Source organism: Malaya genurostris, chromosome 1 (genome assembly GCF_030247185.1).
Source record: "Malaya genurostris strain Urasoe2022 chromosome 1, Malgen_1.1, whole genome shotgun sequence".
Lineage (NCBI taxonomy): Eukaryota > Metazoa > Arthropoda > Insecta > Diptera > Culicidae > Malaya > Malaya genurostris.
This window is the reverse complement of record NC_080570.1, coordinates 56,015,758-56,037,658: the sequence shown is the minus strand read 5'-3', so window position 1 is coordinate 56,037,658 and position 21,901 is coordinate 56,015,758. Positions and strand designations below refer to the sequence as shown.

At 36.9% G+C, this 21,901-nt stretch overlaps 2 protein-coding genes and 1 non-coding gene across 11 annotated transcripts in view; 2 read left to right on the top strand and 1 right to left on the bottom strand.

The window, feature by feature from the left end:
- Positions 1-21,901, bottom strand: part of LOC131440051 (mpv17-like protein) — a 438,206-nt gene that overhangs the window by 70,621 nt on the left and 345,684 nt on the right. For 7 of the 8 annotated variants that reach the window (XM_058611145.1, XM_058611172.1, XM_058611150.1 and 4 more), the window contains one exon: positions 10,931-10,988. The exons of the other annotated variant lie outside the window; for it this stretch is intronic. The gene's annotated coding sequence lies outside the window, so the exon portion shown is untranslated. The remainder of the gene's footprint in view (positions 1-10,930; positions 10,989-21,901) is intronic. 8 annotated transcript variants of the gene reach the window in all.
- The window catches only part of LOC131440029 (uncharacterized), a 129,730-nt gene that overhangs the window by 91,503 nt on the left and 16,326 nt on the right, over positions 1-21,901 (top strand). The window contains exon 3 of one of the 2 annotated variants that reach the window (XM_058611121.1): positions 21,132-21,194. The exons of the other annotated variant lie outside the window; for it this stretch is intronic. Within the exon in view, the coding sequence (XP_058467104.1) occupies positions 21,132-21,194 (63 nt within the window). The remainder of the gene's footprint in view (positions 1-21,131; positions 21,195-21,901) is intronic. 2 annotated transcript variants of the gene reach the window in all.
- Positions 11,482-11,563, top strand: Trnas-gcu (transfer RNA serine (anticodon GCU)). The gene has a single exon. It is a non-coding gene; the product is annotated as a tRNA-Ser (tRNA).

Sequence of the window (21,901 nt, the reverse complement as noted above, 5' to 3'; positions counted from 1 at the left end):
GCATCTCGTTTCAGAATCCAGGTCCAGACTAAGATTTCTGGTCCAGAATCGCAGTACCGAATTTAGGTTCAGAATTTAGATTCTGCACTCAGATCTCAAATTCATATTCAAAGGTTAGGTCAAGTTACTTCATTCAAGTCCAGGTTCTGAATCCAAGCAGAGAATACTGGTTCAGGGTCAGAATATAGATCCAAGGTCAGAATGCAGATACAGAACTCAGATTCAGAATTAAAGTCCTTAGTCAGGCTACAAAGTTTGGACATAGAATCCAAGCCCAGAGTTCTGTTCCTGAATCCAGGTTCAGGTTCGGAATCCAAAATCAGGATCAAGTTCCAGGTACACGAATCTGGTGCAGGCAAATTATCAGAGTAGAAAATCTGGTTTAGAATCCTACTCCAGATTTAGACTCAAAATCTACGTCAGTAGTTCAAGTCAAGAAACTAGGTTCAGGTCTAGAATACGAATCCACGCTCAGAATCCAAGTGAAAATTTTTCTGTCAGAATCCAGGTTCAAAATCCATATCCAGATTCAGTATTAATATCCAGAAAATTTGTCGGGTCCTGGGGTTCAGAATCCTGTTCTAGGATTTGAATCTCTGTCAATAAGTTAGGTTCAAGTTTAGAATTGAGGAATCCTAGAGAGCAAAATACTGGTCAAGAATTACGTCCACAGTCTAGGCTCAAAGTTTAGTTTCAGAAACTTTGTCAAAAGTTCGGAAAAAAACAATTCTGGTCCAAAATCCAAGTCCAAGCCTATGTTACGAATTCAGGTTCAGGTTCAGAGTCTAGGTGAAGGTCTCCGCCAGGAGTTCAGGTTCACAATCTCGGTCCAGGTCTAGAATCCAGATCCATGTTCCAAATCAAGTTTAAAGTTCATCCATATCCGGATAAAGAATTTCAGTCCAAAATCTTGGTTCAGATTCAGTATCCTGATTCAGAAACCTTGCTCGATAACCAGATCCAGTGTTCAGGACCAGAATACAGCTCTAGATATCGCTCAATTGTTATTGAGTGAGAGGACTAGCGAGTTTTCCTAACAATCATAGAACCAAATACTAATAGAAGTAATACACACAATCTTTCACATATTTACATATTTATTTTTCCGTGGAACCTTGTGTGTCGCAAATAAACTGCTTGATTTCAAATGTTTTCGTTTTTGTCTCTTACAGAAGTAAAACTAAAACCAGAAATAACTCGAAAAATTAATTTTGCACCTGAAAGAAAAATCACAATGTTGTCATACATCACAAGAAAACACACCTAAGACAGACTGAAATTATGACTGATAAAATAAAAAAAAAACGAAATCCAAGAACTGACGTAACAAGCTCTCAGAGACCGCTACAAATCGAATCGTTCTGCCAACTGAACTACTGTGGATGTGATGACACACAACTCAGAAGACTTCCCGGTAGAAAAGGACTTGGTATTTGATCTGACTGTTCACGGTGTGGTTCACATTTTACTCGATCCCCTGTGGTAGAATTTACCAGGCGATCTCTCTTTAATTCTCCGATTGAACAATTGTGTGTTAGATTTCGTTGTTTCTCTATTAACTTCTATTTTGCTTATTCAATGTTTGATCGCTAGAATCTTCAATTAACAATTAATTTTCATCGCGTTGGGGTTGGGAAGAAAATTATTTTTTGTATCATTTCTATTTATTTTGTATTTTATTCTTGAGTTAACTGTAAAATGATGATTCGATTGCCGGAGAATTTCAATAATATTTTTCTACTTGGTGGGCAGTAGAACGATTATTATATTCAAAATTGGCAGTCGACCAGAAAAGTTTTGGAATCACTGCTTTAAACCTATTCAGTATGTTCTTTTTGTTTTGTAAAGTTTCGCGGTAGTTTGTCGAGTAAAATTAATTTCGGAAAGAGTGGTCAATAATTTCTAAATAAAATTCACATCGATTTCTCAGAGGTGGCAGAGAAAATCTGTAGAACAGTTCGATAATAAAAAGATAGCTGTAAAGCAATAACAAAAAACTATAAGCTACTGATTGCTTATATTGCTCTCAATGTCTGTTTTCGATAAAGCTTTGAAAAACATCTGTGAAACAGATCTAAATAGACAAGTAAGAAGCCTGATACTCTAAAACTATGCACACACGATCACACTCTTAATAATACTTTTCAGAGAAGAAACTAGTAGTGGAGCTGATCCTACTTGGTTTAATCTACTAATGACTGAGAAGAGACAATCATCGAATTGACTCATATTTCGAATTAACACACTTAATTTCGTTCAGTATCTTTTTAATCTTTTGAGTTTTGAACGTCTTACGAATCGAAACGAACCGACTGTTCCAGTGTCTTCTCATATCTATCTCTTAGATCTGCTGTAAAAATCGAAAATTTTGCGCTAATCTTCTATCGCTGCCGACACGGTTCTCTGCGATCTGACATCAAATTCTGCAAAATCATGGCTTCATGTTTGGGATCCATTACGTTACTCATCTTCTGCGTTATTATTTGTTACAAACTATTCCTTAATCGTAACTTAATATGGTCGGAACGTTAATATTAATTCTCCGGTAGCTGAAAGTTATGCAGAAAACCGCTGCTGTACAAAAAAATTTTAGCGAAAAGAAAAACTGCCAATATTGTTAAGATTTTTCTATGCAATGAAATCCTGTGTCATATTTTGTCTCTGCGGTTGTTGAGGTCAATGTTTTTTTTTTGTTGATTGCGATTGAATATCCGATCAACCTTGTTCGAACCTGGCGAGTGAGAATAACGCGTGCAAAAGAACCGTGCAACCATCCTCCCCACATGACTCAGGGATCTCCTCCAGCGAGTGATCCTGCAACAACTTTCAATGCGTGCTTATCGTCTGTCACAGTCGATTATTCCATCTATACCAACTGTGACATTTCATATGGCGAAGATTTTTTAGTCCCACGTAGGTATCGAGATTCAAACGTCTCACCTTTCAAGCGCTCGCACAAGATGCATTTGACTGCAGCAGACCGGGCTCCGAAGCGAGGTCAGATTTGTGGTATAGACCAGGCTGTATCAGGCTGCGAGCGACCGACAAACCGGATGCATCTGTAATTTGAATACTAGAGTCGTATAATCGTAACACTCCCGGTAGCTATTTGACTCCGTCCGGTGAGGGATTAGTCTTCGTGAGGTTGCAGTTTTTTTTCTTTGCACTGCGGAGACGAGTGAAGTGCATGGAATTCGATACATTCAGCAGTAGCACCCTGCGGTCTTCCAGTTTGACCAAGGCACTTCATACAAAGTAGTCATAATTGTATCTGAACAGGAATGGATGGAAAATTCTTCACAAGCCATTTTAATGCGAGATTTCGACATGATCATATTAATGGGCTACTCTGTTACTCACCGGTCGGTCCGTTCGAAGCAAAATATGCACGCTAGCTGTGTTTTTATTCATAGTCCCAGCAAACCGGAGCCTGTCCGTGCGAGTGTGAGTTGTTTAATTAAGACGGCGAGTGAAACGATTATTATAAATTTAAACTTGAATTATAGACCTAGCGGCAGACCTGAATTGGCGTCGGCAAAATTGTCAAATCGATTAAAGCATGAAAAACGAGCTATAAAATCCGCGGAATAGAGTTTTTGATTAAGATAAATTGAAAAAAAAAATGTACATCACAGTAAGTTAAGATCAGCCTAAAAAACCTATACCGTTTCATTATATGATCAATCAGTAATATTGGATGCATTTACAATCAAAATATGAAAACTGTTCGCACTTAACTTTTAAAAAATGTTAAACCGAAAAAATCTAAACAAAATAAGCGGTTCTACCAGAAATCCCGATTATTTACTTAAATCTATTTTTTGTATGTTTTGATTTGGCTCAAAATTCGCAAACGCACACTTCATAACCGAAAAGAACAATTCATATAATCAATATTTTGACTCTTGTCTTGCTTTTGAAAAAAAACTTGGAATAGGTAATGTCAGAGACATACCCGCGAGATTGATGTAGGAAGGGTTAATATTAACGTTTCGACCAGATTATGTTACGATTAAGGAATAGTTTGTAACAAATAATAACACGGAAGAGGAGTAACGCATTGAATCCAAATCATGAGGCCATGATTTTGCAGAATCTGGTGTCAGATTGCAGAGAGCCGTGCCGGTAGCGATAGAAGATTTTCGATTTTTACAGCAGATCTACGAGATAGACATGAGAAGATACTGGAACAGTCGGTTCATTTCGGTTCGTAAGATATTCATTATTGCAAATTCACATTCTAAACATTACTCGGTAGTTTTTTCATCTTTTGACGAGTTCAGACGAGTCTACACATCTCGAATGCAGTCCTACATCAATCTCGCGGCATATTAATTGATTTGATACCGTTTGATCGTTTAGGATTTTGTAGTCCTGAAAAAGACCATTCGGTTTCGGAAGTTTGCGTTTGTTTTCTAGGAATTAGAGCGGCAGTTTAGGAAAGTTTTCTAAATAAGTTCTTTGCGTTACTTTTGGGGTCCTGAAAAGGACCGTTAGTGACTTTGGAGTCTTGGAAATGACTATTTGGTTACAGATGATTACGTTTGTATTCCAGGAAGTAGAGCGCTATTCCAAGTCATTTGTTAGTTTGAACCTTGACCTAGAAAAAATCATTACATAAATATAATCGTAACACAAGTCGCTCATATATTTCAATATTTCATTCATCTAAATATTTGACGGAAAGATACTACCAAAATTGATTGAGCCCTCTCCGAGAAATTTGAATGATATTATTTTCAGTTTTGCCTTTCTCATATAAAAAGGTTATACAATCACTTTGAAACCCGACTTTTGAACCGAGGCCCGGAGCGCCGTGTTTCATATACCATTCGACTCAGTTCCTCGAAATCACAAAACGTCTGTCTGTGTGTGTATGTATGTATGTTTGTGACAAACAATGTCACTCAATTTTCTCAGCGATTACTGAACCGATTTTCACAAACTCAGATTCAAATGAAAGGTCTTATGGCCCCATGGACTGCTTTAAAATTTTATCCCGATCCGACTTCCGATTCCTGAACTACAGGGAGATATGTACCTAAAAAAGGAAAAAAATAGTCACACACGTTTCTCAGAGATGACTGAACCGATTTTCACAAACTTAGTACTTACAAGTTATTCATATGAAAGGTCTTAAAGCCTTATACAATTTTCCTGAATTTCAAATTCATTCCAACGGTTAAGCCGATTTTCACATTCAAATTATTGCTCTCATTATCTTTAAATATACTGGGCAATTTCATTGTGATCCGACTTCCGGTTCCGAACTTATAGGGCGATGAGTGCCAAAACATTCAAAACGTCACTCAAAATGACGAATTTACGATGCAAAATTGATACGCGTCGGTAGGTGCACGTAAAAATAATGAAATTTACACGACATGTAATTCAATGATATGTTACTTTGAAATGAATCAAAAATTTGATTAAAAACCATCATCTATGTAAAAGTAAGTTAAAATGCCTTGACTTTTAAATGAATTATACAACATATTTTAATTTACGCTTAGTGTTGCTTTTAAAGTATATTGAAAAGTAAAGACCTGAGGAGTAACTTTACAGGGTCCGGCACTCGAAGTGTAACCAACTTCAGACCGCTCGCGCAGCTGACGCACGGGCATCAGCTCTCTAGAAATTTGCTAAATGACAGTTCGGAGTTGTATTGTTTACAAGCGCAAGAAAGCATTTTGCCAAAAGTGAACGCGAAAAAAAAATCAGTGATGGAGAGAGCGAAGGAGTTGCTTCGTTTGGCCGAAAGCGGTCAATTTCCGAACATTGTATTTTCTGACGAGAAAATTTTTCCAATTGAGCAATTCGTAAACTCTCAAAACGATAGGGTTTACTTGACCGACCGTTCATACGAGAATTTGAGTCATCGATTGGCCACCAGGAGGCAGCACCCGCAACAGATAATGGTTTGGGCCGCTGTAACCGCAGATGGGCGCTCTCCAATCGTTTTCATCGAGCCTGGCGTCAAGGTAAATGCGACATATTATCGGGAAAGTATTCTGGAGGTTGCTTTGAAGCCGTGGGCAGACAAACATTTCGGTGGCAGACCATGGACGTTTCAGCAGTACTCGGCGCCGTCTCACAAAGCTCGAGTGAACCAAGAATGGCTGAAAAACAACGTTCCGAACTTCATCACGTCCACACAATGGCTCTCGAATTCACCAGATGCGAATCCAATGGATTATTCTCTTTGGACCATTTTGGAGAGCAAAGTCCGAACTAAAAGATACACCAGTCTCGAGGCACTGAAAAAAGTTATTGTCCGCGAGTGGACCTAAATACCTGCAAGTCACATTCGGCAGCTTGCGATTCGTTTTTTGACCGTCTCAAGGCCATAGTCAAGGTAAAAGGTGGTCATATCGAGCAAAAGTGAATTGATTCTGAATTTTGTATTATTTTTACACATTTTGTACTTTGAATTAAGTAAAAGTAATTTTCCAAACTGAATTTATGGCCTTTTTAATTGGTTACACTTCGAGTGCCGGACCCTGTATATTCAATTTCCTGCTGCAAATATGTGCATACACTTATTGTCTTTCTCATACAGAAAGTTTATGCAATCACTTGAAAAATTGACTAGTGAAAATTGGCCTAGAGGACTAAGTGTTCTATATCATTCGACACAGTTCATTGAGCTGAGCAATGTATGTGTCTGTGCGTGTATATGTGCGAGTATGTGGCAAATAATGCCACTCATAAAATAAAAAATTTCGTTGTCCCATAGGTTGCTATTGAATTTCACACCGGCATTTAAAACGACGATGCAAAAAAGGGTAAAATTCTTCTAGATTTGGCTCAAAACTGACTCAATTTGTAGGTTATATTATTTACTTATACCGTTTTCGTTTATTGATCAGAGCAGCCCGAGAGCTGACTCAGAGTCGCCCAAATAACTTTTGATATGTTTGTTTTAGCAATCTGGGGTCGCTCCAGATCGGACACCAATCGCGTAGTTTCACTCTGAAAATTTTCTCGGGTCGCACCACGCATCCATGCGAGTTTCTTTATTTTTTCTTTTTCTTTTTTGAGTTGTTTAGGGCACGTACCACGTGTTCGTTTTACTCGGAGTCAGAGTCGCCCACGTGTAGGTTCAAAACGAAAACGGTATTACTAAACCAACCGACTTCGGCTATCCTGGTCCCAAGTTACCGGTTCCAGAAGTATCGGAAATAATGGTCAAAAAGTTTAAAACGAGACTCACTCAATTTTCTCAGAGATGATTTGATCGATTCCCACAAACAGGCTCAAATAAAAGTTCCTATAGTCTCATAGGTTGCTGTTTAATTTCATCCCGGTTCGACTTCCGGTTTCAGAACCACAGGGTAAAGTGTGTTTAATTATTTAGTGCGACGATGCAAAATAAAGAAAAATTCTTATCAACATGACATAACAGTTTACAAATCGAAAAGGTTATGTTAGTTTTTACCTAACGCTTTCAGTAAATTTGGCGTTAAAATCAAGAAAATACAGTTCATCGATTTTGAAAAAACAGTACATTATACAGTACGCATTTTTCTGAAAATAATGAATAAAAAACGAAACCAAATAAATTTGATCAGAATCTCACGTGGAAACAATATTAAAAAATTGACATGCGAATACAATTATGTAATGAAAACCGCGCAAAAGCCACCACAGAGACGAGACTCGAACCCGTAGCTAGCTCCAATTCGGGTAAATCGTTTTGCCAAATAAATTATCCTGCATGGGAAACACTCGAAGAAACAGCCTAATTGAACAAAATAACCGAGCATATTCAGTGTTCGGGCGCTACGGTGTTCATTTGTAGTCATTTCTACAATTCCGCCAGTTGTTTCAGCCCTCAATTAGTCTGTTTTTTTTAGTATGTTTCACATGCAGGGTAGCTTAATTGGCAAAACCGATCTCCCCTGATAGGACCTAGCTACGGCTTCGAGTCCCGTCTCTTCGGTAGCTTTTTCGCGGTTTTTAATCACGCAGTTGTATTTGCTTATCATTATCATTAAATCTGGTTTCCTCGTTAGATACTGATCAAATATAAAACTAGTTCAACACGGTTGTACGTCTTGACAAGACTAAACAAATCGTTAAAAGCAAATAATTATCAAATGATTTATTTCCATAATCTCAATTTTTATTTATTTATTTTAGGAGCTTATATTTTTGATGACGATTTTGATTTAGTGTATATTTTCGTTTTGGTTGAGACATTTTTTTAATCATCAAAATTTCGCTAAATTGTTGTGACGCACTCTGAACAAGAATGATTAATGAAAAAATTGTTGTTTGCATGTACGTGTTACATTTACATTCGTTACGTGTTGTCGCTGTTCTTTCTGACGTTTTGTACTGCTACAAATCGAAATTCGATGCGTTAAAGATTCAAAACTCTGTATTATTTTCTAGTGTGAGAAATACAGTACATTTCGGAGTAAAAATACAGTACAAATTAAAATACAGTGCATTTGAGGGTAAAAACAAGTACGCAGTATCACACGGATAAAAATCTATTACCGGTACCATGATTTTTTAATAATGAAATCATGAACCATGCCTACTCATGAAATTTCATAAGTAAAATGATTGATATCATGAACATTTTCATGAAAGATGTGTTATTGTGTATGATACCAATCATTTTGCTCATGAAATCAATACTTATTATTCATGATAGACATGATCCATGATTTCATGATTTTGTCGTGAATACGACTTACTTTACTGTGGGGCGCCTTTGCAAAAATAGCCATATGAAAGAATGGGCAGAACTTAATCGTGAATATCTCGACTTGTATTAACAGCAGCAACATAATTCTTTCACTATTTCATCAAAAATATGATCACGAATTTAGTATAATATTTTGAACAGTGTGAGATAACCACAAACAACTCAAAAATTAAGTTTTCTCAAAATTTGAAAACAACGCGGAAAACTCTTTACTTTCGCTTGGCTTGGGTACATATCTTGAATTGAACGTTATAAAAGGGGAACCGTGGTCGAAAATCGATAATTAAATCAAACTGTCTCTCAGTTAAACTGTTAAAAAGAAATTTAATCAAAAATTATTAACTAGAAAATTACCGTAAATTAAAAGATGAAAAGTAACATTACTACATCACTTGACATGTAACATCATACAGAAATGTAACCAAAGAGAAACAATAAATATGTAATGTAAAGAAAAAATCGATCATTTCTTCTTGTGCGTTGGATGGAAGCAGACGCGTTTAAGCAGCGGCATCGGAGAGCGCACCTTCTGCGTGATTGGAGAAAGAAACGCACAGGTCGTAGTTCTCATTTGACTTCCGGTCGTCAAGGCGAGAAGACGCATTAAACCATCATTTGGCACTGTGAGCGGATATGTAGCGGTTTTTTTCGCAAAGCTAGTTCCAATTCAAACAAGAGCGATTGCGTGAGACAGTAAAGCTACTGGTCGTTTGCATTGGAGAGAAAGAAAACGAAAAGTGTAGAACATTATATAAAATCAGCCGTTCTAATGGCTCTAAATGTTATCTAAAGAACTATTAAGATTTCTTCTTTTCAAATCGAAGTTAAAAATCATCAGTTTAGTGAAAATCCAAAATAATTTGATTTGCTTCGTGCACTTTTCGCTGTGCGAAAATCGTTCGAGAAAAATGTTCCGAACTGTGCTAAATATCGTAGTGAGTTCGACAATTTGATCCTTCTAAAAGACAGAAATGAATCCTGTCCAGCATATTGATAGTTTCTTTCAATGAAATATGCAAATCCGAAATGGAATAATCGACGTCAAAATTCTATAGTGCCAAAAGTGCCTATATGTGTGGCCGTTGGAACCGCCCATTTGTGAAAAAATTACAAACAGGTAAAAAGGGGGCAAGTTTCAGAATTCGCACAATCGATCAACTATCAATTCGAATTCGAAAGTATAAAGAAATCGTGTCAGTTTTATTCGTATTCACGACATCCAGTTATGTCTCTGACATTACACACCCGTACTTTTTAATCATGGTACCGGCAATGGATTTTTACCCGTATAGGGTCGAAAATACAGTACAATACTGTAAATTACAGTATAGATACGAGCATTATTTATACCCAAAGAAAGTTTCTTATTTTATTCAAGATAGGAAAAAAAATTTTTTGACAGAATTTTCCAGTGAAATTTTAGGAAATAAAAGTAATATGAGAGAGGCACCACTAGGTGGATTAAGACAGGTTTTTTTTATACATTTCACCCTGTAATTTCGGAACCTGAAATCGGGCTCAAATGAAATTCAAATAGCTTCTTTTGGACCATATGACCTTTAATTTGAATCTGAGTTTGTGGAAATCGGTAACCTACAACAGCTGTGCTCTGTACTTCCATAATTTTGATTGAAAATTATTGAAACAAATTTAAATAAATAAAATAATTCTGCATGCTCGGCAACCCGGTTTCAAATACCGTTTTGTTTTTGGTGTTGTATGGAATCATGACGGCGAAAATAGTTAATGTATCACAAAGCTCCAAAAATCTTCCATACCATCCAAAAATAACCCATTCCCAAAAGCATTTTCAACCCACTTCTTCAGCAGATAAAGTATCAGTAGAACCAATCACGGTTTGCCTAGCAACGCAGAGAACACATACACACGCACAGAAAACACTGACTGACTGATGCGTCCTTCCACTGCAACAGCTACAGCTACTACCCAGTAAAAGTCCGGAAGCTTTCGCTTTGATGTGTTCTAAATTAAATCATAATATTTTGATAGCATTAAATCACAGAGAATCCCTTCCGTTTCGTTCTTTTGATAAGTTTTCCGAATCAAAACAACATGACGAGGGACTGTGGCTGACTGTGGCCGTATCGAAAAGGTTTTCTGCTGATGGATGTGAGTTTTTCTCTCTCTCTCTCTTTGTATTCTTTTTCTTTCTGCTACTGTTGGAGGGTTTCCTCCGTTCTATAAACTCACCGAAGTTTGTTCTCCTATGGAAGAGAAGCCCGTAATTTATGTTATTGAGTGGAGCGATCTGAAAAGAGATAACATTCGTATTAAATCATAGTCGAGACAATTTTCAAAATACGTGAAACGGAACTCATTTGTAGAAGTGCAGAGACAGACAGAGAGCTTGTGGAATATGGAGTGAGGGGAAACAGCAAGGGAATAATCGGAATTGTCATTCGAATGGCACTGACAAAGTTTAGTGAATGTAATTGCGTCTCGTACCCACGAGTTATGCATTCCATTCCGTGGCTGACGGGTAGAATCAATACTGAAAACGAAAACTTGATAACGATGGTCGCCCGAGACGGTTGATTATGCCGTTCGGCGGACACTTCAAGAGGCGATGAACTTTCGGATGGTTTGTTTGCTTTGGCCGCTTGTGTTTTTGTTATGCATGCATGCGAAAAGGATAGACAGGCCACTGCATTGTGTGTGACCAGAATTATGACGACAAAGTACCACCCAAGCACCCAAACCAACTGATGTTGCTCCATTCGAGACACACTGAGTTTCCAAGCGACGAGGTGGCCGAGTGGTTAAGGCGTTGGACTGCTAATCCAATGTGCTCTGCACGCGTGGGTTCGAATCCCATCCTCGTCGATGATTGTTTTTTTTTGGTTGGTGTTGCAACACTGTACGCATCCAATGGACAGGTACCAATCATTAGGTAGAGATAATCTTGTTGTCATAATCGATGTGTTTTCGCGCGGTGTGATAAAAGAAGAAATTAGCTACTACGCACGAAACCACAATAGCTAGGAGCCAAAGCCATGAAATGTGTTTAGTTTTTTTCCTTTTCAAATCCGGCAAGGTTAAAATAGCTTGTTGTGTTCAACTATTCATTCGAAGCGCTAAAAATGTTTCACTTCGAAGCCGGTAAATTATTCCGAGACGAGAGACGTACGAGTTCGAGATTATAATAAGAATTTTAGATGCACGAATGGTGATAACAAAAGCGCGATTCGGTCAATAGCAAAAGAAAAAAAACGAAAAAGAAATAAACAGCAACCCAAAACTGCGAGGAGGTTGAATTTGCGCCACAAATAACAGGAATTGCGCTGAATCGTGGCATAAATAAAAATGTACCTTATCATTACTGTTATATTGTTATTTTCAACAATCGATCATTATTCGTATAATATTTATGTTTACGTCGAGATGAATTAAGCATGTTCGCACGATGGGTTGTAGCTAAGGGCAACGCAGACAACGACGACGACTACGATGACGCGTCGGCGACGGAGCCTTGCCTTGTATTGACTGTAGACAGTATATGCCATCGTGCAAGGGGGAAGGAACATGAAGCGTGTAAATTATTGCGGGATCAAACTTCTCTTTCAAGTTGCTCATTTGGAAGAAACATAAATTTATGATTAATAAATTTATGCTAATTAGTTTCGGGGCATCGTTTTCATCTCTCGTGCAGATGCTGGCAACGCAGGAAAGACTCCCTTCTCCTGCCCGGCCGATGTTGATTTTCATTTTGCTTCATGAATGCTTTTATTGATCCAATCCGGTGCTGATCGCTTTGACCTTCTCTTTCAGAGACCCATACATAAATAGCAGAATCGGCCGGAACGCCGTTTACCTGCAGCGGCTCATCGGATGTAGAGCTCAGGTGAATGGATCAATCAGAATCGAACCAAACAACACCGGCTCGGTTCGTTGCGGGGCAGTTTTTGATGCAGGCCTGTCACTGTCGATTTGCAATTCATTATTTTTGACAGTCGGCCAATCAGCAGTACCGGTGGATGACGGTTGATTGAGTGCTGCATGCAAGCCAATGAGCAGTTTTCGGCTGATTGGAGTGGCCTTCACAACATGTCCAGGTTGACTCGAACACGTAAAGCGAACATGGATAAGTTGGCGAGCAGTTAATTCGTAATATTACTCATTACTATGACAATGTTGCTAAATGTTCACATTATTCATATTTCATTCGTTTCAGTGCGACCGACACAGAAAATGGTTGGTTTCATTCGTCACTACATGGCTAAACTAATTAGCACAAACATGGACTCAAAAACCGAAATTTTCAACATTGTCATATTCTGATTTAGTTTTATGATTAAATCAACTTGGCGTCGGATTAGTTCAACACAAAATTCAATTAACTATACGAAGTTAGGACTGACACTTGAGTGCAAATGTATGTCAACAAAATGATTGTTTACAGCTGCATGCAAAGCTTAAACTCATATTTTGTTCGTGGTTGGTACTTCAACAAATAACTGTTCATTGTATCTTCCATTTAATCCCGGACAACGAATGAATATTTTCGATGAGTTTTGCTTAATCTGCATGACAAGTTTATTATTCGTAATATGAAATCGAGTGGTTTGACCCAGTGTACAAATCGGTTGCTAGGTTAGTAAGAACAAAGGATTCTGACTGTCAATCTCAAGCCTTTGTCACAGTGAACTCCAAAAGTTGAGACTAGAGTTCCTACACTGAGCTAAATTTTCTTATGAAACATAAAACTCTTCTTAACGTTATTTCTACAAAATTTTCATATAACGAATTAAATTTCCAGGTTGAGATGAATTTATTGGCGCGTCCTATAGCCATTACTAGATATCCACACAACATACATTGGAACAATTCATGAAGCGCATATTATATTCACTTCGATTTTATATAGATGGGTTCATCTATACCATATGACTAGTTTTATAAAATTTATATATTACTTTTGATGGAGGTCATCCAAGTTCTATATAGCAGTTATATATAGATCAAATGACTGCTATTTGATTGAACAAATAAGGAGTGTATCGAAAATAAGCTATCCACACATTTTTCTTTCAAATTATGATAAAAACCGATATTTTATTCAAACTAAAAATGGATCCTCTATTGCACGAGGTTGAACTTGAGCATAATGAAAACCGGATGAAATTTAAGTTATTCCTTCACGAATTTTCGATCTTTTGATCGAACGCTCTTCATCAAGTTTCGGACAAGTGTTGCATCGCATTTTTTGGACGCTTGAGCCCAAATTTTTTTTGAACTCCTACATGTTCTCAGCTGCCTAACCAGTCTTCTTGAAGACCCTCTTCGCGATTGCCCCGTAACGTTCGATGGGTCGAAGCTGAGGGCGATTCGGTGGATTGATATTTTTCTCAACGAAATTTATACCCTTTTCCTCAAGCCAATTGAGAGTGGTTTTGGCATAGTGAGCCGACGCCAAATCCAGCCAAAACAGTGGAGGTGTACTATGCTTCTTATATAAAGCCGGCAATCTCTTCTGGGGACACTCAGATCGATAGATTTCTGCATTTACAGTACCGGTAGTTTAAAAAATGGTTGACTTCAAACCACAGGAACATATTTCTTGCCATACCAGTACCTTTCGACCGAGTTTCTCCACTTGAATCGACCTGTCCGCATCGCTCACAACCTCCCCAATGATGGTTTTTGAGTCCTCTTTTACATAAGTCTCATCGTCCATCAAAACGCATGCATCCGGACACTGCAAAAGACGCGAATACAATTTCCGGGCCCTTGTTGCTGCTTGCTTCTTCTGTTTTACACTTTGTTCCGAGATTTTCTGTTTCTTGTAGGTCTTCAGGTGATTTCGCCTCTTGATACGCTGGACCATTCCGACACTCGTTCCTGCTGTTTTGGCAAAATCACGTATTGACATTGATTTGTTCTTCATGATTAGAGATACCACTTTCTGGTCCAGTTTCGGGTTGGAAGAGCCGGGCTTTCTGCCTCTTCCTGTTAGCTCATCCAAAGAATAGTGTTTCTCAAACTTATTAATGATGGTTTTAATACTGGCATGATGAATTCCAAACCGCTTCGCCAATTTTCGTATAGTAATACCCTTTTTACTTAGCCATGTGTCCAGAACCTTAATTTTCACTTCCTTTTCAATACGCGACATTTTGAAAACGCAGAATTTAAACCGCACAAACAAGTAAACAAACGAAAGCTGACAGCCAAACGCATATCATGCTGTGATCTGAGTATAAAAACCCATCACAAATACATGCGTATAACACAAATGTATGTGGATAGCTTATTTTCGATACACTCCCTATATATGATTCAAATTAAATAAAAATACTGGGATTATGATACTTAAGGGAATCGAAAACTACAATAAAAATAATTGTCTTATCAAAAATTTGTTGTTGTATTTTTCGTATATAAAGCGTTTCATAATATAAATTTATTTTAATATTTCAACTACACTTACGTCTTTAGGACTGACTGATTTCATCGGATATTAACTGTTACCAGACGAATCATATGTACTATGAATAGCTGATAATCGGAAACTACTCCTGAAGTTCCGAAACTATAATTAAAAATTTAAATCCTCTTACAAAACAGACAGAGCAATGAAATGTACCGGATATTTATTTCATGGTCCGTTAGGGCTTATCCTTGAACGAAGTTGAATGAGCTGTCTTGTCAGCGATTTAAAATAACAGAACTTCCTAAAAAAACTGTCAGGGGCAGTTGATAAATATCGTGGACACAACTCTTTCTTCAGCTTCAAGCAGTATGATTCACGACTATTCTTTCGTAAAAACAAACTTCATTGTATGTCTAAGTTAAAATATTATTTTTTGCATTTTTCTTCAGTTTAAGAAAACAGTGTTTCGTTTTGTTCTTTGTTACAGATTTCATATACGCTTCCAATAAAATTGATTAATTTTTACATGACCTTTATTAAATACACTAAGGTCTTTTTTTATGCGGTTTTTTTACGCGACTTTTTTATGCGAAGTTTTAGAGTTATGCGGCTTTTTATGCGAATTTTCAGAGTCATGCGCATTTTTAAGTGCGGTTTTTCTATGCGGTACATAAACTCTTATAAAAAAGACTTGCTAAGGTCTTTTTTTATGCGAAGTTTCAGAGTTATGTGGTTTTTTATGCGATTTTTCTGCGGTTTTTTATTTCAGAGTTATGTGGTTTTTTATGCGTTTTTTATGCGGTACGAGTTTACGTTTACGCATAAAAAAAGACTTTAGTGTATAATAAATTTAATAAAATTTATTGAACATCATTTAGATTTTATGTAGAGTTCCATTAAAGATCACAAATTGTCATATGCCTTTTGTAAAATATCATCTGCATACGATTCATAAGACACACATCCAATGAATATAATAAATATAATTTTGTAACGAGTTAGAATTTATCGGATTGTCATATAAATTATATGGAATATTCTTATAACTTTCATTATGGTAACGTCTATTTAGATTTAACAAAGTCTTGGCATTACATTCCTTTTGTGGAATTTGGCCTTACTGTTTCAACAGACTTCGCAGCCGATTCTTAGTGTACAGAATCATTGCATGGCTAGTACTATGGATCCTACTGACACTAAGAATCCTTTCAGGTCGGGGCTCGAACATACGACAACTGGCTTGTAAGACCAGCGTCCTATGCATTGAACCGCCAACCCGGGACTTAGATTTAACGCACACTTCAAATAAAAGTTATAAATTTCCATATAACCTCTATAAATTATATTCTGCATATGATTCATATGACAAATCTAATGAATATAAATAAGATTTTCATTTCAATGCACACTCAGGCAAAATAGTGAATGTCATAAGGAGTATAAATCATAGAGTAGAGAAAATCACATACATCTCATCCATTACTATTATAGTTTCCATACGAACAACCTATGAATTCCACAGTATATGAGAGAAGTTATGTTTCGTATGAATTTCACAAGGCTTTTTATTGGAATGCCATATATTTTTTGCCTGAGTGTATAACCAAATACGTATCTTTTTTTCGAAAATTCAAAACATACAATTCGCAACTACGTTAGCTTGTAGACACTCTAGTTGAGACAAATTGAAAACTGACAGTAGTGTACCATGTGTAACAGCTTGTTTGCAGAGAATCAAAACTCATTCCAACTTCTACACGGACCTAGACGATATGCTGTCAGAAAGATTCCCACTCGCATTCGATCTAAAATTTTCTTATGACAAAGGACGAGCTTATGAATCATGGTTTTCTTCCCTTTCTTATTTACAGTTACTGTAATATTCATCTGTGACATGATAGAACAAAACAGTTAAAGTATCAAAAGCAAAGTATTTTATTTTACTTTATCCAAAATACATCTTTCTAGTAGCATCTAAGTGCTGTAGTCTGCATAGGAATGATTAAATATTACTCAACCAAAACAAATTACGTTGCCATGATACCTCTAAAATGTCTCTCGACAGCTGTGACAGCTAACCAGACTTGACGAAAACTTTACAAACAATACGAATGTGAACACAAAAATCTGTCAGTTTCCTTTATTTGAAATCATTTTTCATGCGATTTTTGGACCATTGAATGATTCTGTGAAATGGATCGGAAGCAAAACTTTTCGCTCCCGTCACATTTTGTTCCCGAAATTTGGAAAATTAAGTCATTTTTATGGAGTAAAACCGGTATGAAGTTTGTAGGAAGTGAAAGTGAAATAAATTAGAGAAATTAAATTAGTCAGGATTGAAAATGAACAATCAAAACAAGTCAAAAGGTCAAGAGACTACGGAGTAATCCTTCAAACTATCCAGAGGAGCATTAGCGCAGGATTTTCAATTTCTGGATACTCAGATTATGAACGCATTCACGGATAAGTATTTTCTTTTTCTTGTATATTTATATTTAATATACATTTATTCTGTATCGCGGCGTGAATCTATATCTATGTTGTAAATTTCGTCAAATCGTTTTTTTCCCCATTGAATTTAGATTCCGGTATATAGAATTTGGATTGGTAATGAAATTTGAAAATACTGTCGAGTGCGGTAAAACTTCATTTCAATCGAATATTTTATAGTAAAATTGAAATTTATGGCCGTTGACTATCAGCATATCCCTCTCATCTAGTTTACTTTTCTGAGAATGTAAAGTTTACTGTAGTACAGTGCTCGTCAGTGTGTGCACACATTCGATTTCAATTGATTTTAATGAAGCTTTACAGCACTGCTACTTGGTGACCACTTTGTCGAACAACCGTCAAATTCCTCACATACAAGGGGCTAGGGTCCACTAGAAGATTGATAGTACCTCTCTTAGCTCTCTTCGGACAGTACCAGCCTAGATGCCGTGTGGAATCCGGCGGTAATACGTTATTTTCTGCAGGTGTGAACATAGTATAAAAAGACACTTGATATTAATATTTCAAACAATAAATTAATATTTTTCTCGGTAGCCGGCTGCCCAGATCAACCAATATAACCAATTAATAATGTTAATAAAATTAAAACAATAAATCGGAAATAATAGAGAATCAAGACGCGCGTGAAATTTGTTGACCTTTATTTGGTGATTAAAAATGATTTTATAACAACTGTTTAGAATCTGTCCTATTCACTCGTTTATTTTGTATCATGTAATTTCATTTATAAAAAATAGGGAAGTTTTTATTCTTTACGAGATAATATTGCAAATTTTTCTTCAGTTTCCTCGAAAAAGAGCTGTGAATCAAGAATTCCCGGGACTTCAATACAGGATATTGTTGAAACGTTCACTCGAGAAGTCAATGAGTTTAGTGGTGCATCCGAGCATCTTGAAATACTGAGTCGCGCGCGAATAATACCAATACTGAAATTTTTACTAACAAATATCCTTCTCCCGTGACACAGTAGTACATACGGCCTCTAGTAACAAGTAACAAGTGTTGGACAAACATCCCTTCCCATTCCTTAGACGATCTACGTTCGGACCTGGCCGGCGCCGGTACTGATCAATGAATTCTGGGGTTACCAGAAGATGTACATTGAAGGATGATTTACCAGTCCCAGGTCGGATCATCTAGAAACTCCCTGTACAATTTCAGCTAATCCCGATCAGTAACGGAGTAGCAACCAGGGGTGGTCGCTCAAGCTCAAGCTCAACCTCAAGCTCATTGCATGATTCTGTGAAATGATAAGGATAGTAAGGTGAGAAAGAAAGGTGTTAGGTTTCCTTAGTACAAGGACTTTTTAAACAGTGCAGCTCCTAGAGTCGCCATCTGTTTGAAAATCGTATCCGTCAATTGTGTATCCTCCAGTGTTGCCGTATACAATTTTCATGGCATTTGGACGTATCGAAGTTGAAATATCACGCTAAATGTGACAGTACGTTGTTAAGAGGACCGGGAGGACTTGGAAGACAACGAACTTTTGGGCCGGCCAAAAAATGATGTGAACCACGGAAATTGTGCGTGAATTTATCAAAAAAGAGCCGCAATCATCGCAAGATCTCAGAATTTGACATTCGTGAGACATTATTGAAGAGACCAAAAAGGTTCAAACTTTTTGTATTCGATTGTGACTGGTGACGAAACATGGTGCTTTGAATATGAGCTCGAAACCAAGCGTCAAAGTGCGAAGTAGCCGTCTTAATGATGGCTCTTTGTTCGATGCTCATTTTTCGACCGACACTACTAATGTACTGCCACATTTAGTGCGATGTCTCAGCTTAATATAGAGGAAATTTTATACGATAACACTGGAGGATACATGATTGACAAATAAAAATTTCAGACATTAGGAGTCGCGCTATTAAAAAAATCTTGGAACTTTTGAATTGTACCTTGTATAGTAGTTCAAATAGTAAAGTCAAAGTAGACTTTCAAATGATTCTTTTCGAAGGAGCAGTTTCTAAGTTTCATTATTTGAATATTTCTTAGGATGACGATTGAGTTTTGCACTGGATCCCATATAATTTCAATTATTTTGTGGAATTTTAGGATCTGTCACAAAAATTGAGGTTATTTTAAACGCTAGAGGAATGAATCCAAAATGCGATAAGATACTATTTTTGATCATAATTTTACATATTTAGTTAGGTTTGCGCATCTGTAAGGTCCTACAAGTTACATTTGTACGCAACGAATCATATCATTTGAAAATGATCAACAATGATCAATGATTATTTTCTCGCATGCTAAAATCGAAACTGATGATTTTCATTGTTACGAAAATTAACTTTTCGCATGAACAAATGATGTAAATAATTTATAAATGATTTTACAAGTGGAAATTTGTTGACATATTAACCCAATCATCATCCCCGCACACGTACGCCTCTACATACTTGTGAAACACAACATTAGATCACCCATAAATGTCGTATGGATTTGAAAACGATAGCGCCGTCTGTGTGTCAGCCATGCAACGGGAGAGGGTCATTTCGCCGAAAGTCGTTTTGCCGAAGAGGACATTTTGCCGAAAGGGTTCTTTCGCCGAAAGGATAATTTCACCGAAGGGGCAATTTCGTTTGCATTCCCATAATGAATTAGAAAACTGCAAATTCTGGTTATTCGTCAAACCATAAATGTCGTATGGATTTGACAACGATAGCGCCGTCTGTGTGTCAGCCATACAACGGGAGCGGGTCATTTCGCCTAAAGTCGTTTCACCGAAACACATTTCACCGAATGAATCACTTTACCGAATAGGTCATTTTGCCGAAAGGGTAATTTCGTTTTCATTCCCATAATGAATTTGGAAACTGCTAATTCTGGTTATTCGTCAAACCTGTAAACCGGCTCGGTATATTCAAAGCTAGGTTTCTTTACTTCAGTTAGGTCCGAACGATGTCGGATAGCGCATGAGCAAAATGATGTGGCTAAGCCGCTGCATATATATTGTTTTCAATTCCACTCAGTTATCGGGAAATGCAGCTAACAATTGCCTGATCAGCATGTCAACGAGTACTCTAATAAAGTCAACAAGTTTTCTTGGGAATTCCGTTCTGAAGATTATGAAATAAAAATAAAATAAAAAAATTATTCAAGTCCTTCTGGATTATTTCATAAGTACGATTATAGTTCAATAAAACGGAAGTAAACATTATCATTTTTCATTTGTCTTTATTACAAATCAATTCCAATCACGATATGAAGACTATTGAAAAAATTAGCGAAATGACATTCGGCGAAACGGCTTTCGGCGAAACGAACCCGAATCCCACAATACTTAATTGATGTTCAAACTGCTATAACACGTTATTATGTGTTGTATGATGTTGTTATATTATGTCATTGGGATTGTGAGCTTCTTACGATGGTGTACTCAGTAACACGACAATTTGTTTGAAAATATAATTTTGCATATCCATTAACATTGACGGCCAAAATGCAGTTTAAATGTGAAAGCGTATTGATTACGTATAAAAAAGTCTCATTTTGGATTTTTTCCAGGTTACTGCAATTGTAGATGACATGAAACACATGCCGAAGTCTACTCCAACTCATTCCAGCATGGTGAGTACGGCGTCTTTGTTCCAATAAATAAGTTTAACGTAGGCAATCTGGTTGCGGCTCACAGAAAAGAGGTTATAACGCACCTTGTATATGCATGCAAATCAAATTTCGTCTAAAGTACAAATCTTGTTCCCATCGTCTAGTCCCGTTTCCTTGTGATGTTTGCTTCAAATGGATTCGAACATTACAGAATGATTTTTCATATTCTTACAAATGACCAGAAATTGAACCAGAGTTCAATTTATTTATTTATTAAATTGAAAAATGAGAATGATTTTATTCTCATGACCTTAAGGGCTGAGGTCAGTGTGTTTTAGGGTGATTAAGAGGGCTATTTTCACGCTTCAAATCTGATTTTCTCAGAAACGGTGACGAATATAAAAAAACCCAACTGACAATCTCTTAGAAAATTAGTTTATATTATTCTGTGAAAATTTCAGAATGATTCATTGACGGGAAAGTCTTTTTTCTGAAGGAAGAATTGCATAGCTGAAAACGGCAAATTTCAACATGTTCATTGAATATCTCGCCTTCAAAGGCATGCATCAAAAATCTATCCTGACAATGTCTAGATAATTTAATTTAGATGCGATTAGTGCATAAAAACATATGTTGTCGCGATAAAAATGAAGTGAATGTTATTTTTGTGAATGTAAGTCGATTTCTATGTCAGCGCCATTTTAGTTCCCCGGTAACGTAACGAAACA